Source organism: Phyllobates terribilis, unplaced genomic scaffold (genome assembly GCF_046119375.1).
Source record: "Phyllobates terribilis strain yellow unplaced genomic scaffold, ASM4611937v1 Scaffold_9__5_contigs__length_417890890, whole genome shotgun sequence".
In the NCBI taxonomy this organism is placed as follows: Eukaryota; Metazoa; Chordata; class Amphibia; order Anura; family Dendrobatidae; genus Phyllobates; species Phyllobates terribilis.
Genome location: NW_027362769.1, coordinates 401,020,775 through 401,040,384, shown reverse-complemented (window position 1 = coordinate 401,040,384; position 19,610 = coordinate 401,020,775). Strand labels below are relative to the sequence as shown.

The window sequence follows — 19,610 nt, the reverse complement described above, 5'->3', positions numbered from 1 at the left end:
ACAAAAAAAAGGAGAACACCCAGTCGAGGAAGAAGTATGGTTATTAAGGGCAAACTTCGCAAGTCGTAGAAATTCCGACCACATTTCCTGATTGTCTGCCACAAAACATCTCAAAAACTGCTCGACATCCTGGTTCTTCCTTTCAGTCTGTCCGTTGGACTCTGGATGATACCCCGACGAGATTGACAAATGAATTTTCAATCTGTCACAAAAAGCACGCCAAAAGCGAGCCACAAACTGTGGTCCTCTATCAGAAACAATGTCCGTGGGAACACCATGGAGCCTGACAATCTCCTTCACAAAAGCCTTAGCAAGAGTCTTGGCGCAAGGTAACTTGTTGAACGGAACTAGATGACACATTTTACTAAACCGGTCAACAACAACCCAGATGACAGAAAAAACATCCGATACAGGCAGATCGGTGATAAAATCCTTGGCAAGATGCGTCCATGGCGAACTAGGAACTTCCAAGGGGCACAGCAACTCCGTAGCCAGAGCGTGAGAGGCCTTTGACCTAGCACACACAGAACACTGACGCACCCACTTGGTGACATCTCTTTGTCACCCTGGCCACCAGAAACTCCGACCGATAGACTTCCTAGTTTCCGAAATCCCTGGGTGACCCGCCAACCGAGACTCATGACATTCAATAAACAACGCTCTCCTCAAGACCCTAGGCACAAACAATTTACCACACGGAGTGTTAGTTGGTGCCGCACTCTGAGCTCCTAGGATGCTATTCTCCAACTCAGAATCCACCACCACCCCTCTCTGCAAAATACACTCCTCCTTCTCAGTATTCACCGCTGGAGAAAAACTGCGAGACAAAGCATCAGCCTTAACATTCTTTGTCCCTGGGACAAAGGTTACGGAAAAATTGAACCGGGCAAAAAACAGTGCCCACCCAGCCTGACAGGCAATCAAACGTTTAGCTGCGTCCAGATAAATCAAATTCTTATGATCAGTAAAAACCTGTATAGGATGTCGAGCCCTCTCCAAAAAGTGTCGCCAATGCTCGAACGACAGTTTAATAGCCAACAACTCACGATTCCCAACATCATAGTTGAGCTCTGTCTCAGAAAAAATTTTTGAAAACAAAGCACAGGGATGCACACCATCCTTTCCCTCCTGGGACAGAACTGCCCCTACGCCTATAGATGAGGCATCCACCTCAACCAAAAATGGCTTGGTCTCTTAGAACTTAGAACTAAGGAATAGATGGGAGAAGCTGTCCCTGCACTGAGACTCAGCTTAAACCCTACGCTGGGGTGGGTGCCCTATTCCTTGTGAATAGCCCCACCGACAATCCTGCACTGAACTGAAACGAAGACCTGAAGGAACGGGAAAGGGTGTCCCTAAAAGATCTAAGGACTGGGAACAAACACAGGTGACTTCCTAAAAGAAAAGTAAGTTGCAGAAATGAAAATTAAAGGAAACAAAACTGGTGGAACCAGAAGTCCCAGGATATCAATTTGATCAAAGCACAAAGAACTAAAGGCAAATAGCCAGAGCACAAGCGTAACAACACTGATGTCCAGCAAGGAATAGTAGACAGGTGCTGAGTAATAAAGAGTGAGGAGATCACGTGACCATGAAACCGAGCACCAGAGGAAAAGACTAGAAGCCAGCAAACCACAAAAAGATGGCCAAAAGTAAAACAAGATAGATTCTAACAGCTTATCTCTAATAACTTAAGTATTTCTGGGAGTCCTACTGCTGGGATCCTCAAACTCCAAAGAATTGGGCACTGAAGTGCCAAATTAAAAGTGATTGGTGGTCAGGCAAATGCATGCATCAGCATAGCACTTGGCTATCTCCAGCAGTCCCATTGACTGTGAATGGAGCGGGGCATTTTAGTCCCTTTTTCTTGTGATCATTGGATATTCCATTGGTTGGATCCTCAATGATCCACACATTATCAGTTATCCCAAGGATCAGTGTTAACTTGCTAATTTGGGACAACCCCTCAGGGTTATCTGGTGGAGCCATCAGCTATGAGGATCTGTTGAAGTCATGTGCAGAGTAATGGTGAAAGACAACATTTATAGGCTATAAAGGAAATTGGGATAAATAGCTGCAGGACAATATGGGCATCTCCTATGGGCATCTCCTTTGGCCATTGACAAAATAAAGTTGCTGATCAGAAGCCAAAATCATTGATATTTTTTCTTTTCTGAGACATGAGAGTCATTTTCTTGACATTAACTTGGTGAGACAACGGCTGAAAGACAAAGCCACCACAGTCAGGTTACTTGTCTGCCAACTCAGACTGCTGGGAGTTGGCAGATATCGTGTTTGCTTTTCTATTCTGCTGGTATACTTTTAATATTCTGTTACTCATATCTGTGACCCCAACTTATTCTTGCTCCGTAGTCCTGTCTGACTTTGCCCCTGTCTTTTCTCCTGAGTCTGTCCTTGGTTATGTCCTCCAAGTTACTGACCTGGCTAGCTGGCTACTCGTCTTGCTCCTCTGTCCAGCAGCTAATATATGGACTCAACCAGGGGGGGCCGTCCTAGATACCTGTATAAGGGTTAAAGAGGTTTATCTGGGATTTGCTAAATAGAGTGTCTTGCGCCAAGTCTATTCGAGGTAGCCTTTTTGAGTTGTCAGCTTCTGAAAAAAAATTATACACCTTTACTAATAGAGTAACACACTCTTCTCTGTGCTGTGATATTTGTGCCCCTCCATTCGTCTATGTCTTTTCATAAGTTTTGAGCCCCCTTTCTCAAAGCTGTGGAGTGCTTAGTGTTGCGCCCTCTTCTCCATTCTGCTGTGAATTTTGTTCCCTGACTCTTCTCTGCGTTATAGTAGACTTTATGCCTCTCTTTATTCTCTGTGTCATTTTGACCCCTGTCTTGATGTTCACACTCTTCTCTGCGTTATTCCCTCTCTATTGGTCTTGTCCCCTCTCTTCTCCACATGGTGCGCCATGATGTTTTTTTGCACAATAGAGCATGTCACTTCTTTCAGCGTTTTTCATCCATTAAAAGTAATGGGTGGTGAAAAATGCTGAAAAAACGCCTAGTGTGAACATAGCTATCAGAATTTGCTATGTTTCTAATGAAAAAAAGCAAGTAGAGTAGTATGTAAAGTTCATTTATTTTTGTGATTTTACCATCTTGTCTTGGTCATCTGAGATGGCAGCTTGGATTAGGACAGTTAAATAACTTAGTGATGTGTACAATGTAAACATTGGCTGAGCTAGGTATGAGATTGTACAATACCTGTGGCCCCAGAGGTGTGAAACTGAACAATCCCTGAGCAACTCACTCAATGGCAAACCATAGTGTGAAAATAAATAGTGTCCTACAATTTGTAATTCTGGTTAATATGGTTTCACATACAGTACAGACCAAAAGTTTGGACACACCTTCTCATTTAAAGTTTTTTCTGCATTTTCATAACTATGAAAATTGTACATTCACACTGAAGGCATCAAAACTATGAATTACCACATGTGGAATTATATACTTAACAAAAAAGTGTGAAACAACTGAAAATATGTCTTATATTCTAGGTTCTTCAAAGTAGCCACCTTTTGCTTTGATGACGGCTTTGCACACTCTTGGCATTCTCTTGATGAGCTTCAAGAGGTAGTCACCGGAAATGGTCTTCCAACAATCTTGAAGGAGTTCCCAGAGATGCTTAGCACTTGTTGGCCCTTTTGCCTTCACTCTGCGGTCCAGCTCACCCCAAACCATCTCGATTGGGTTCAGGTCTGGTGACTGTGGAGGCCAGGTCATCTGGCGTAGCACCCCATCACTCTCCTTCTTAGTCAAATAACCCTTACACAGCCTGGAGGTGTGTTTGGGGCCATTGTCCTGTTGAAAAATAAATGATGGTCCAACTAAACGCAAACCTGATGGAATAGCATGCCCCTGCAAGATGCTGTGGTAGCCATGCTGGTTCAGTATGCCTTCAATTTTGAATAAATCCCCAACAGTGTCACCAGCAAAGCACCCCCACACCATCACACCTCCTCCTCCATGCTTCACGGTGGGAACCAGGCATGTTCACCTTTTCTGCATCGCACAAAGACACGGTGGTTGGAACCAAAGATCTCAAATTTGGACTCATCAGACCAAAGCACAGATTTCCACTGGTCTTATGTCCATTCCTTGTGTTCTTTAGCCCAAACAAGTCTCTTCTGCTTGTTGCCTGTCCTTAGCAGTGGTTTCCTAGCAGCTACTTTATCATGAAGGCCTGCTGCACAAAGTCTCCTCTTAACGGTTGTTGAAGAGATGTGTCCGCTGCTAGAACTCTGTGTGGCATTGACCTGGTCTCTAATCTGAGCTGCTGTTAACCTACGATTTCAGAGGCTGGTGACTCTTATAAACTTATCCTCAGAAGCAGAGGTGACTCTTGGTCTTCCTTTCCTGGGGCGGTCCTCATGTGAGCCAGTTTCTTTGTAGCGCTTGATGGTTTTTGCAACTGCTCTTGGGGACACTTTCAAAGTTTTCCCAATTTTTCGGACTGACTGACCTTCATTTCTTTAAGTAATGATGGCCACTCGTTTTTCTTTACTTAGCTGCTTTTTTCTCGCCATAATACAAATTCTAACAGTCTATTCAGTAGGACTATCAGCTGTGTATCCACCAGACTTCTGCACAACACAACTGATGGACCCAACCCCATTTATACGGCAAGAAATCCTACTTATTAAACCTGACAGGGCACACCTGTGAAGCGAAAACCATTTCCGGTGACTACCTCTTGAAGCTCATCAAGAGAATGCCAAGAGTGTGCAAAGCAGTCATCAAAGCAAAAGGTGGCTACTTTGAAGAACCTAGAATATAAGACATATTTTCAGTTGTTTCACACTTTTTTGTTAAGTATATAATTCCACATGTGGTAATTCATAGTTTTGATGCCTTCAGTGTGAATGTACAATTTTCATAGTCATGAAAATACAGAAAAATCTTTAAATGAGGTGTGTCCAAACTTTTGGTCTGTACTGTATGTCTTGCATTGGTGACCTGTGTTCATGCTTCTGTGCTAGAAGAAAAGCTGAACTTTGGGATCCTGAAAAACGCATAAGAAATGCAGCAAAAACACACAAAAAATGCACCAAAACCTGCATTTTTGACACTGCTTCTTTCCAGCCAAGAGATCAAGTTTTGCTGCAGTGAAAAAATGCTGAAAAAATGGCTAGTATGAACAAAGCTTAATGTATTGAAGTCTTCAAATTATACAGCGCTGTGTACTTACAATTGCTCATTTCACCTTTCTACCTAGATAATTCTTCTCTTTTCTCTGCTCTATGTACAAACAGGAATTCTCTTGTTCTTATAGAAATCATTTCCTTCCTGACCCAGCTGCTCCCTCCTTCCCCCTGCCAGGGACCTTGGCAGTAATGATGACTCATGCAGGGAAAATTGACCTCCAGTGAGGCTGTACTGGGGCCCTGCCATGGAAGGGAGGCCGACATGACAGGGTTGGGGCAGGGAGTGTAGTGTAAAAGGTGGTTGAGGGATACGGATAGGGTTAATTTAGTAGGAGAAGCTATGGGGTTAACCAGTGGTGGGAGAAGGGATAATAGGGGAGGGGATAACAGAGAAATGGTATATAATGGAATGTCCAGGAAGAGAGCAGCCATCTTAGGCACATCCTGCAAAAAACGAGGAATCTCATACTTCTTAACTGAGTGCCTTTATTCCTAAGATGGAGTCTGTGGAAGCTGCCCTACACCAGTTGAGAAGTGTTGCAGGACTGATGGGTGAGGATTGGCTGCAGGCCTCCGTCCAGAGCCTACTCCAGGGGGTTGAAGGTGGACAATCCCTGTCCCCTCTTGAGATTTGCCGGCCACGGAGGACTAGGCCTCTGGCGCTCCAAAGCTCAGAAGTAACCCCCCCAGGTCTGGCGCCACATAATGAGCCCCTCTAGGGACCCTTCAGGTTGGGTTGCGGGCCAGCCTGCTGCCTCCCGCCGTTCCCGGCCTGGAAGGAATCCTGCACAGTGGCATCAGATGACATCAGCGGAGGTGTCCGGACCAGGAGCTGTGGGTCCCAAGGGCGAAGCACACATGGCGGCGTGCGCATGAGAACCTAGGAGCAAAAGCCACATCCCAAGACCTCTCAACAACAGGACTCGAGCGGGCGGCTTCCGGCTGGCCCTGCCCCTTGCAGTCATACCACGGCTGCTCTGGGCTCCCCTTCAGCTGCACGGAGCCAGGAATCCTTAGGGCAGCAGCCAACTGGTCCTGCACATAGTGAGAAGGAAGGTCCCATCCTCAGCCTCAGCATATACTCACCAGTTCCCTCAGGCCAAATGACACATGGGCACCAGCCGGTTGGTTCCACCCACAATGAGTGTGCTGGCCCTGCCCCCACAATATGCTCTCCGGCCACGCAGCATCATGTGTCATTCGGACAGCAGTCAGCTGGCCCCGCCCCCAACTATATGATTTGTGCGGTGCTTGCATTGAGCCCCCCTCCAGACAGGGGCACTCTGCTAGATCCCACAGAAGCCCTTCCGCAGGACTGGCCTGGCGGGGTACCAGTAAAATTCCAGGTGGGCCTTGGCCCCCACTGCCCCAGAGACAAATAGTAAAAAAAATAAAATAAAATAAATTTTAGGGACATGGGCCCTTTAAAAGCACGGGATGCAGGGGTGCGTGCACGCATGCGAACCTGACCCGCCGCGATGCCCATGGCCGACGGCCGTGTCACTACCCGGCGCATCCAGGTAAGTGCTGGGGCCCACGGGGGGAAGGCGCGCTCTTGAGTCGGGGGAGGGAGAGCCCCCCCCTCTGGGGGCCCCCACCCCTACTCCTCAATCTACTGTATGGAGCAGCATCATAGGGGCCAATGTACTGTATGGAGCAGCATCATGGGGGCCAATGTACTGTATGGAGCGACATAGGGGCCCATATACTGTATGGAGCCACATGGGGGCCCATATACTGTATGGAACATCATGGGGGCCAATATAATGTATGGAGAATCATGGGGGCCAATATACTATATGGAGCATCATGGGGGCCCATATACTATATGGAGCATCATGGGGGCCCATATACTGTATGGAGCATCATGGGGGCCCATATACTGTATGGAGCATCATGGGGGCCCATATACTGTATGTAGCAGCATGGGGCCAATATACTATATGGAGCAGCATTTGGCCAATATACTGTATGGAGCAGCGTGACATGGGGCCTAAAATTCGGTATGGAGATGGTCACTGTATCACCTGTATATACCTGTATTACAGCATATACGGGTACTCTGTACTCTGTGTCTGCGGCATGGCAAGCAGGATGGCAGCGTTCTGCTGGGATCCAGCCTGTCATCTCGATGTAGCAGAGCTGGAGCCGTCCTGGGAACCATGGAAAGGTAAGGATGATGTTGCTTTATTATTTTACTTTTATTACAGGAGATCGTTGGCTTCAGCTGGAATGGGCGTGACGGTAAGTATGGTTTAATTTAGAACAATAAAGAATTGTGTCTTCATTTCAATTAAAGGACTTTATTCTGGGTGTTTGTGTCTTTTTGTAACTTTGACTATGAGGTTAGTAATGGGGGTGTCTTATAGACGCCTCTCCATTACTAACCTGGGCTTGATGTCAGCTGGCATTATAAGCTGACATCAACCCCAGCCCTATTACCCCACTGCCACCGCTACAGGGCAGAGGGAAGAGCGAGGCTAAGTGCCAGAATTGGCGCATCCTATGGATGCGCCATTTCTGGGGCGGCTGACGGCTGGTGTTTCTAGCCTGGGAGGGGGCCAATATTCATGGCACCCTTCCTGGGCTATTAATATCAGCCCCCAGCTGTCTGCCTAGCCTTTGCTAGCTATTAAAATAGGGGGGACCCCACGTCATTTTTTTTGGGGGTCCCCCATTTTAATAGCTAGTAAAGGCTATGTATTCAGCTGGGGGCTGATATTAGTAGCCTGGGAAGCTCCGTGGGTATTACCCCCTTCCCAGGCTTCAAACATCTGCCCCAGCCGTCTGCTTAACCTCCGCTAGAGCCTAAAATTACGGGGAACCCCACGCCAATTTTTTTTTAAATAAATCCTTTATTTTAACACTAAATGACAAGTACAGTAATCAACACTGTCACAGTACTTATTATATATGTGACTGACATGTTTCTATCTATCTAATCTATGTGTGAAGCTCTATTCTTTCTGTTATAAATTGTCGGGTACCGGTGTATGCCGCTGATGAATTGCCGGCTTTTCATGTTTCACTGTGAGCACTGTTAGAATTGATTTGGGCAATCACTGTAATGCCACAACCACCATGGCTGTGGCATTACAGTGAGTGGCAGACAATCCCTGCATGATTGGTGCTCTAAATAGCGCCAAATATGCAGGACAGGGACCCGAGCTCCCACCCGAGCATCGCGCAAGTACTCGGCGAGCTTCGAGCTTCTCGAGTACTGAGATGCTCGGGCAAGTACCGAGCAGTGGCGAGCATGCTCACTCATCACTAGTGATTAGTTAATAGGGGTGGCTACCGAAGCCGCGAGGAATGGGCTCAGTGACGATGTAGTGAAGCAGATTGGTAGGTGGCAATCGTCAAGATTTAGGTCTCATATACGTCCCACCCGGTTGTGAGTTATGGTAAATTAAACGGAAGTCGTTTTATTTTTATGTTTGATTTCTTTACAGATGCCGGGTCTCAACTGGTATGGATTATGGGCCATTCCTTTGTGTTTTGGGCAGCACTGCGAGCCTCGGTTCGGCCATCAGGCAGACAGCTGGGAATTTGCAAGGGAGGAGGCCATACTCAGGTGGATAGCTAATCGGGGCAAGGTGTGGAGTCAATTTCTCCCAGAATTCCACTGGTTTGTGAGGCTAGATAGAGTGCCGGATGTTCTAGTATTGCATATCGGGGGCAATGACTTGGGGGATATCAAATTTGACCTATTAAGTTTATGGGCAATGTTTCCCATGGTGACCACAGTGTGGTCGAATATTATCCCGAGGAAAGTGTGACTTGGGCCAGGTCCGTAGACAGGATCAATAAAGCAAGGATTAAGGTCAATAGAGCGGTGGGCCATTTTATGGCAAGGAATGGTGCAGTGGCGGTGCGGCATGTAGACTTGGAATCTGGTGAAGGCGAATTCTGGAGGCGGGATGGAGTGCACCTTAATGCGTTGGGCCTAGACATGTGGTGTCTAGTTATTCAGGAGGGCATTGAGCTTGGGTTAAGGTTGAGGATGGACACAAATGTTTGAGGGTTGCAAAACATACAGTATATGTTGATGGCAAAAGGAGGGGAGGGTCCTCAAAGTTGCTGGACGTGGTTATTGGCGGATCAGTGGGAGGGGAACTCACAAGGTTCTGGACCACCCAAGTGGAATCTTGTAAGTGGTGGCAGTTAGTGGAACCCCTGTGTTTAAGGGGGTGGAAGGGCTCGTTGGTGGTGGTCTATGTTAAGAATGGCAGGTTGGTTAACAGCTGCCTCTGAGCTGGCGCTTAACGGCTAGAGGTAAAATATTCAGCCTGAGCAGTTGGTTATTTACATACTGGCTGTCACGGATTAGGGGTTTTGAGGACCATCCTCCTAGTTTAATATGTTATACTTGTTGTATGGTTATAATAAAGGCTGCTGTGGCCATTAAAATCCACCCTGGTGTGTAGTGTGTTTATTAAGGGGAACAGAGTGAAAAGGGGAAGAGTACGTTTAGAAAAGGAAGGGGAACATGCATGACTCGCCAGTACCCTTTGTCATGTTTGTACATAGAGCTATGATGGATTCAGCTCGTCAGTTTATAATCATGTGATGTCACAGACCGAATGGAAAAGAGAAGAATTAGCTGGGAAGAAAGGAAGAATGAGCAATTGTAAGTGCACAGAGCTGTATAATATGATGACTGCAATATATTAACCCCTTCCCGACCGCCCACTGTATATAAACGTCGGCTCTGCCTGGTCTTTGTGCAGCGCCGACGTTTATAAATGGTCGGTGGTCCCGCAGCGCTCAGGACCCCCAGGGTCCTGCAAGCGCTCAGGGTGTGGTGCAGAGTGACTGCTCTGACAGGGGACATCATCGGGACCTGATTGAATCAGGTCCCAATGATGTTAACCCTTTGCTATCCTCTAGATGCCGCGATCTATAGCGATTGCGGCATTTAGAAGATAGTGAGAGGAGAGGGGGTCGTCCATTTACCTTTCCGACGGCCCCCGTGATGTCTGAGAGGACCTGGCGTTGTCATGGCAGCCGGAGGTCACATGACCACCTCCGGGTCTGCCATGTACGGTGTCCTGCTAGGCTCAGCCTGCAGCTGAAGTCTAGCAGGAGATAATGACAGTTTTACACTGTCAACGGTGCTCTCATGCAATGCAATACATGTCTATTGCATTGCATAAGAACAGTGATTAGAAAAATAAAAATTAATGTCCCATACAGGGAATAAGTAAAAAAAAAAGTCTAAAAAAATGTTTTCAAACTGTTAAAAAAAAATCACAAATTAAATACAAATAAATAAATAAAATATTAAGCCAATAAATCCTTATATTTATGCAAAAACAAAAAAAGTACACATATTTGGTATCGCCGCTCCGAAACAACCCGATCTATAAAACTGTCACACTAATTAACTCCTTTTGTGCACACCATAATAAAAATAAATAAAAAATGGAGCAAAAAACTATGCTTTTTCCTCATATCGCCAAATGAAAAGTGGAATAAAATGCGATCAAAAAGCCAAATGGAAATAAAAATGGTACCGCTGAAAACATCATCTTGTTCCGCAAAAAAAAAGCCGCCATACAGCTCCATCAGCCGAAAAATAAAAAGTTATAGCTCTCAGAATAAAGCGATGTAAAAAAAATATTTTTTCTATAAAATTGTTTTATTGTGTAAAAACGCCAAAAAACATAAAAGAAATATATGTTAAGTGTAGTATCACTGAAAACGTACTGACCCAAAGAATAACGCTGCCTGATCACTTTTACCACACGCAGAATAGCATAAAAAAAAACTCAAAAAACAATTCCTGAATTGTTGGTTTTTGTTCATTTTACCTCCCAAAAAACGGAATAGAAAGCGATCAAAAAAGTCACGTACCCAAAAATGGTACCAATAAAAATGTCAACTTGTCCCGCAAAAAACAAGCCCCCACATGACTCTGTCGGCCGAAATATGGAAAAATTATAGCTCTCAAAATATGGCGATGCAAAAACTAGATTTTGCAAAAAAAAGGGTTTATTAGTGTGTGACAGCTGTCAATCATAAAAACCCGATATAAATCTGGTATCTCTGTAATCACACCGACCCGAAGAATAAAGTAATCTCATCACTTATACCGCACGAAGAATGGCGTAAAAAATAAATAAAACCAATTCTTCACCTGCTACTGATTTGTTTATTATGTCTCCCAAAGATCTCAGTACGGCTCTGCTCACATTTATCCTGCGCTCTGCGCTGAGCACTTGCACCAGAGTTTCCGTGTAAATCTCTGAAATACGTCATTCAGATGGAACCCATGACGGAAGATTCCCTGTAATGAGGCAGATATAGGCCACTGTGGATGCCGTCTGGCCTGTGATCCCACGGTGTCAGTTTTTTAGGCGTGAATAAAAGTGCGGTTGGCCACAGTTTTGTGCACTTCTGAAAAAAAGGACACCGCTAAACAGAGGCCAGACGGAGTCCAGAGTAACTCTGCTGCCTCATTATAGTGAATGGATCCTGCAGGGGTTTCATCTGAATTACATCACTTGGAAATTTATATGGAAACCCCGATGTAAGTGCTCAGCCTAGAGCGCCGGATAAATGTTATGTAAAATGTTCCCAATAAAAGCTTCAACTCAGTCCTCAAAAAAAGCTAGTCCCCACTCAGGTCCGTTATCTGGTAAAAATATAAGGAACTTCCAAGTTACTGGTAGCAGAAAGGCTCTGGAAAAGCGAAATGGCTCCCAAATCCAAATGCCTCCCTCCCTTCTGAGCCCCACAATGTGCCTAAACTACATTTAGGGTCCACATGTTTGGCATTTCTGTAGCGATAAGAGCTTGAATAATTTACAGGTGCATGTCTCCAGAAGCACGAGCTGGGCACAACGTACTGGTCACTACAGCGTACTGGTCACTTCAACGGCAGTTTGAAATTTTCACTCAGCAACATCCACTGCTGCTTGTTTCTGGAAAACACCCATGGAGTCAAAATCACACCTGTAGGTAAATTCCCAATGGGGTATCATTTCCAAAATAGGGTCACTTGAGAGGGGATTCTGCTCTTCTAGCACTTAGGGGCTGTTTATATGGAGTCCGCAAACTATTCTACAATAATTTGTTCTCCAAGAGTCAAATAGCGCTCCGTCCCTCCCGGATCTTGCCGTATGGCTAAGCAGTACGGTACAGCCACATATGGGGTATTGCCACGTTTAGAAGAAATTGTGTGACACATTTCGGCACCATTTTTACCCATTGCCTTTTGTGAAAATGTAAAATCTGAGGGTAAAACATTTTTTTGTGGTAAAAATATAATTGTGTTTTCTTCACTGCCCAATGGTATAAATGTAAAAATTAAAAAATACCCACTACTTCCCTAGATGAATTCCTTGATAGGTGTAGTTTACAAAATGGGGTCACTTGTTGGGGTTTCTGCTGTTTCGGCATGTCAGCGACTCTTCAAATGTGACATGGTGTCTGCCACCTATCCCAGCCAATGTAGCGCTCCTTTCCCTTCCGAACCCTGCCGTACACCAAAGCAGTGGTTTTCCCCCACATATGGTGTATCAGCGTACTCAGGAGAAATTGTACAACAAATTTCATGGTGCAATTTCTGCTGTTATCCTTATGATAATGAAAAATTAGGGAATGAAAAACATTTTTGTGGGAAAAATGTGAAAATTTTATTTTTACGGCTCAATATTATAAACTTCTGTGAAGAACCTGGGGGTGCAAGGTGCTCACCACACATCTAGATAAGTTCCCTAAGGGGTCTAGTTTCCAAAATGGTGTCACTTGTGGGGGGTTTCCACTGTTTAGGCACATCAGGAGCTCGCCAAACGCAACATGGCGTCCGCTAATTATTCAAACAAATTTTACATTCAAAAAGTCAAATGGCGCTCGTTCCCTTCCGAGCCATGCCGTGCGCCCAAACAGTGGTTTTCCCCCACATATGGGGTACCGGCATACTCAGGAGAAATTGCACAACAAATTGTGTAGTCCATTTTTTCTTGTTACCCTTGTGAAAATAAAAAAATTGGGTCTAAAGTAACATTTTTGTGAAAAAAAGTTAAATGTTCATTTTTTTCTTCCACATTCCAAAAATTCCCGTGAAGCACCTGAAGGGTTAATAAACCTCTTGAATGTGGTTTTGAGCACCTTGAGGGGTGCAGTTTTTAGAATGGTGTCACTTTTGGGTATTTTTCTGTCATAAAGGCCCCTCAAAGTCACTTCAAATGTGATTTGGTCCCTTAAAAAAATGGTTTTGTAAATTTTGCTGGAAAAATGAGAAATCGCTGGTCAACTTTTAACCCTTAGAACTTCCTAACCAAAAAAAATGTTGGTTCCAAAAATTGTGCTGATGTAAAGTAGACATGTGGGAAATGTTATTTATTAACTCTTTTGTGTGACATATCGCTCTGATTTAAGGGCATGAAAATTCAAAGTTTGAAAATTGCAAAATTTTCAAAATTTTCGCCAAATTTCCGATTTTTTTCACAAATAAACGCAAGTGATATTGAAGAAATTTTTACCACTATCATGAAGTACAATATGTCACGAAAAACATTCTCAGAATCAGGGAGATCCGTTGAAGCGTTCCAGAGTAATTACTTCATAAAGTGACAGTGGTCAGAATTGTAAAAATTGGTTCGGTCACGAAGGTGAAAACAGGCTCTGGTGCGAAAGGTTAAGAGGATAAAAACTTTGATGGGAGGAGGAGGAAGACAAGGAGGAGGAGTATTACAAGGAGCAGGAGGATGAGGAGGAGAGTATTACAAGGAGCAGGAGGATGAGGAGGAGAGTATTACAAGGAAGAGGAGGAGGAAGAGGGCTTCTTTAATTACACATGAAGTGACTTTTTTACTAGCCTTGGCAGCAGCTTCCTGGCACTGATTCTTACAGTAAACTATAGGAGAATAACAAGTCCTGCAACTTTTTCAAACAGCAATTGATACACTGAAACATTGCAGCAAAACCTCAACTTTGTGATCAGCTTCATTGCTATGTTAAAGGGGTATTCCCATCTCGCAGATTTATGTCATATCTACAGACTATTCCATGAATGCGTAGTACAGGTGGGTCCCACCAATAGTTTCGGCATCTGTCTCGAGAACAGGTCTCCATAGAACCCGACCATCCGTGGAGACATGGTTGGAATTCCCATACAAATGAACTGGAATTCCAACCACGTCTCCACTTGGGCCTCATTTTCAAGTTACTGTAGATGTCGGCCCTATTGGGAAATCCATCATTCTATGGATATGTCATAAATGTAGGAAATAGTCTCAGAGTAAGTAACACTTCTGAGGTCAGAACCACATATCTCCCAACTTTTAAAGACAGAAGAACATTTATTTCATTTTTTTTATGCGAAACGAAACTTATAGCTCCAAGTGATACCTTTTATACTCCAGCTAGAAAAGCCCCTCAGTGCTCCAATCCACTAAAAGACCCTTTTCAAGGCCAGGAAATAGTATGATGCCCCACAATGCCCCTCCACACATTATGATGCATAAAAAGCCCCCATAGTACAATGTCACTTAGTACATTCATTTACACTCTTTCCCCGAACAGTGTCCTCCCTCATCACAATATGATGCTGTGACAGTGCCCTCCCTCATCATATGATACCTCCACAGTGCACTCCCGCATTGTATGAAGACTCCACAGTGCCCTTCCATACAATATGATCTGTCTATAGTGCCATCCCACACAGTATGATGCTTCCATAGTGGCCTACCACATTGTACGATGCATCTACAGTGCATCCCATACAGTATGATGCCCCACAATGCCCCTCCACACATTATGATGCACTAAAAGCTCCTATAGTACAATGTCACTTAGTGCATTCATTTACACGCTTTCCCAAAACAGTGTCCTCCCTCATCACAATATGATGCTGCAACAGTGGCCTCCCATATCATATGATACCTCCACAGTGGCCTCCCACATTGTACGATGCTGCGACAGTGGCCTCCCATATCATATGATACCTTCACAGTGGCCTCCCACATTGTATGATGCTGCGACAGTGCCCTCCCTCATCATATGATGCTACGACAGTGCCTTCCCTCATCGTATGATGCTGCGACAGTGGCCTCCCTAATCATATGATACCTCCACACTACACTCCCACATTGTATGGTGCTGTGACAGTGCCCTCCCTCATCATATTATGCTGCGACAGTGCCCTCCCTCATCGTATGATGCTGCGGCAGTGGCCTTCCTTATCATATGATACCTCCACACTACACTCCCACATTGTATGATGCTGCGACATTGCCCTCCCTCATCGTCTGATGCTGCAACAGTGCCCTCCATAATCGTATGATGCTGCGACAGTGCCCTCCATCATCATATGATACCTCCACAGTGCACTCCCGCATTGTATGAAGACTCCACAGTGCCCTTCCATACAATATGATCTGTCTATAGTGCCATCCCACACAGTATGATGCTTCCATAGTGGCCTACCACATTGTACGATGCATCTACAGTGCATCCCATACAGTATGATGCCCCACAATGCCCCTCCACACATTATGATGCACTAAAAGCTCCTATAGTACAATGTCACTTAGTGCATTCATTTACACGCTTTCCCCAAACAGTGTCCTCCCTCATCACAATATGATGCTGCAACAGTGGCCTCCCATATCATATGATACCTCCACAGTGGCCTCCCACATTGTACGATGCTGCGACAGTGGCCTCCCATATCATATGATACCTTCACAGTGGCCTCCCACATTGTATGATGCTGCGACAGTGCCCTCCCTCATCATATGATGCTACGACAGTGCCTTCCCTCATCGTATGATGCTGCGACAGTGGCCTCCCTCATCATATGATACCTCCACACTACACTCCCACATTGTATGGTGCTGTGACAGTGCCCTCCCTCATCATATGATGCTACGACAGTGCCCTCCCTCATCATATGATGCTGCGACAGTGCCCTCCCTCATCATATGATGCCACGACAGTGCCCTACCTCATCGTATGATGCTGCGGCAGTGGCCTTCCTTATCATATGATACCTCCACACTACACCCCCACATTGTATGATGCTGCGACATTGCCCTCCCTCATCGTATGATGCTGCAATAGTGCCCTCCATAATCGTATGATGCTGCGACAGTGCCCTCCATCATCATATGATACCTCCACAGTGGCCTCTCACATTGTATGATGCTGCAACAGTGCCCTTCCTCATCGTATGATACCTCAACAGTGGCCTTTCACATTATATGATTCTGTGACAGTGCCCTCTCTCATCGTATAATACCTCCACGGTGGCCTCCCTCATTGTATGATACCTCCACACTACACTCCCACATCATATGATTCCGAAACAGTGCCCTCCCTCACAATATAGTGCTGCAACAGTGCCGTCCCATACAGTATGATGGCTCCACAGTGCCCTCCCGCATTGTATGATGCCTCCACAGCGCCCTGCCATACAATATGATCCATCCATAGTGCCCTCCCACACAGTATGATGCTTCCACAGTGGCCTACCACATTGTATGATGCCTCAAAAGTGCCTTCCCATACAGTATGATGGCTCCACAGTGCCCTCCCACATTGTATGATGCCTCCACAGTACCCTTCCACATCGTATTATGCCTCCACAGTGGCCTCCCACATTGTATGATGCTTCTACAGTACCATTCCACACATTATCATGCCTCTACAGTGCCCCTGTGAAGCCCAGCTGTGCTTGGTATCACAGATCCTAGAAGGGTGTATTGATGGATTCCTCCACAAGAGGCCCCCATAACCATTCACACATCTCCACCTTCCACCTCAGACCACCAGAGGGAGCCTGTTAGGGATAGATATATAAGGGAAGGTGGAGCTAAGCAGTTAGTCAGAGTGTGTCTAGACTGGAGTCGACAGAGAGCAGAAGTCTGTTGAGAGAGGTCAGTCTGCAGTGGAGCATAGTCCAGACTCAGTTGTAGCTCAGAGTAGTGAGCATTAGGTGTGCCGGTGCCATAAGATCAGTGAAGCACGGCAAGCTGCCGTTAGTGTGAGTAGCCTTGTGAGGGCCCGAGTAGGCCGAAGGCAAGTGGAGAGTTAGTACAAAGGGGGCAGAGGAGCTTAATTGGCTCACCCCGAAGCGGTTACCGGACACCGGGTCCGAAGCTTACCGGGATCTCCACGACCCAGTAAGATAAACCGGAATCCCTGGAGAACTACAAGTCCCAGGATCGCTAAAGTGCTGATACGTAACAGAGCCAGGAGACACATAGGCCCGCAGCTAAGGTGCGTGTACTCCAAGAAAAGGCCCTACCACAAGGTCAGCCAGCGCAGGACAGAGACAAAGTTAGGCCTAGCTCCAGGCAGGTCAGAAACTTACTACGCAGCAGCAAGAACCAGGAGGCCCAAAACCTGCTCATTGGGGAGGATCCTGATATGCACCCTTCACCCTACAGTGCTCCGGGGAGTGCCTGAATTTCCATCAGTAAAAAGGTACTGAAGTGACTATCGTGTCTGTCCCTGTTCTTGCTCTGACCCGGCGGGGTCTCTTCGTCCTGCATCCCCCTTCATACACTGCCCTGAGGCCTAGCTCCACCTGTGGGGAGTTATACCATCAAGCCGCCTTATCACCGGCCTCAGTGGACTGAGCAGCGCTGGTGATTCTCACCAGAAGCCACAGGTGGCGTCACAAACTCTTTAATAAAACTTAACATCTATCAACGCCTTCTTAAAGAGGGACCCCAGGGTACGGGCTCGGGAGCCGACCACCGCGACCTCCTTAAGGCTAAATGCCCGGGTAACCGAGTAATTCACATTTCCCCTGGGCGAGTCACCCCCACATTGAATAATGCTTCCACAGAATCCTCTCGCACAGTGTGATGCCTCCACAGTGCCCTCCCACATCACTGAGTACAGATAATGTAGTAGATGTCACCTGCAGTCCTATGTAACACCACAGATAACACAGTGATAACTCTCTGAGTACAGATAATGTAGTAGATGTCACCTGCAGTCCTATGTAACACCACAGATAACACAGTGATAACTCTCTGTGTACAGATAATGTAGTAGATGTCACCTGCAGTCCTATGTAACACCACAGATAACACAGTGATAACTCTCTGAGTACAGATAATGTAGTAGATGTCACCTGCAGTCCTATGTAACACCACAGATAACACAGTGATAACTCTCTGAGTACAGATAATGCAGTAGATGTCACCTGCAGTCCTATGTAACACCACAGATAACACAGTGATAACTCTCTGAGTACAGATAATGCAGTAGATGTCACCTGCAGTCCTATGTAACACCACAGATAACACAGTGATAACTCTCTGAGTACAGATAATGTAGTAGATGTCACCTGCAGTCCTATGTAACACCACAGATAACACAGTGATAACTCTCTGAGTACAGATAATGTAGTAGATGTCACCTGCAGTCCTATGTAACACCACAGATAACACAGTGATAACTCTCTGAGTACAGATAATGTAGTAGATGGCACCTGCAGTCCTATGTAACACCACAGATAACACAGTGATAACTCCGAGTACAGATAATGTAGTAGATGGCACCTGCAGTCCCATGTAACACCACAGATAACACAGTGATAACTCTTTGAGTATGCAAAATGTAATACATGTTATTTGCAGTCCTATGTAACACCGCATATGCTGTATACATGATGAAATTAAGTGTTCCTTACCCACATGTAGGACTATCAGCACATAGAGCAGGTTCTTCTGCATTTCTTCCTTTCTCGTAATGTCTTGGTGACCAGTTGGTCAGCTCTTATATATATGAGGAGGGGGTGGGAAAGTTTCCACAGTTTTGTATACAAGGAAGTGTTGAAATTTTTTGCTGGTATGGCTTTCTTTCTACCATTTCTTGTTAGGATTAGTGATGAGCGAGCATGCTCGCCACTGCTCGGTACTCGCCCGAGCATCTCAGTACTCGAGATGCTCGGAGATCGCCCAGTACTTGCGCGGTGCTTGGGCGGGAGCTCGGGTCCCTGTCCTGCATGTTTGGCGCTATTTAGAGCACCAATCATGCAGGGATTGTCTGCCACTCACTGTAATGCCACAGCCATGGTGGTTGTGGCATTACAGTGATTGCCCAAATCGATGGGAACAGTGCTCACAGTGAAACATAAAAAGCCAGCAATTCAGCAGCGGCATACACCGGTACCCGACAATTTAGAACAGGAAGAATAGAGTATCACACATAGATTATATAGATAGAAACATGTCAGTCACATATATATGAAGTACAGTGACAGTGTTGCTTACTGCACTTGTCATTTAGTGTTAAAATAAAGGATTTATTGAAAAAAAATTGGCGTGGGGTTCCCCTTAATTTTAGTCTCTAGCGGAGGTTAAGCAGACGGCTGGGGCAGATGTTTGAAGCCTGGGATGGCATTGAGATGACAGGCTGGATCGCAGCTGAGCGCTGCCATCCAGCATGCCATCCTTCATAGACACTGCAGAGCACAGGCAT

The 19,610-nt window shown here is 45.6% G+C and overlaps 1 protein-coding gene across 2 annotated transcripts in view; it reads right to left on the bottom strand.

Moving 5' to 3' along the window:
• The window catches only part of LOC141162623 (serine protease 33-like), a 44,386-nt gene extending 25,474 nt beyond the window's left edge, over positions 1–18,912 (bottom strand). Inside the window, exon 1 of one of the 2 annotated variants that reach the window (XM_073648907.1) lies at positions 18,820–18,912. In XM_073648907.1, the coding sequence (XP_073505008.1) occupies positions 18,820–18,862 (43 nt within the window). In that variant the 5' untranslated portion in view covers positions 18,863–18,912. The remainder of the gene's footprint in view (positions 1–18,819) is intronic. The other variant, XM_073648906.1, reaches the window with a different exon arrangement.
• Positions 18,913–19,610: the final 698 nt, after the last annotated feature.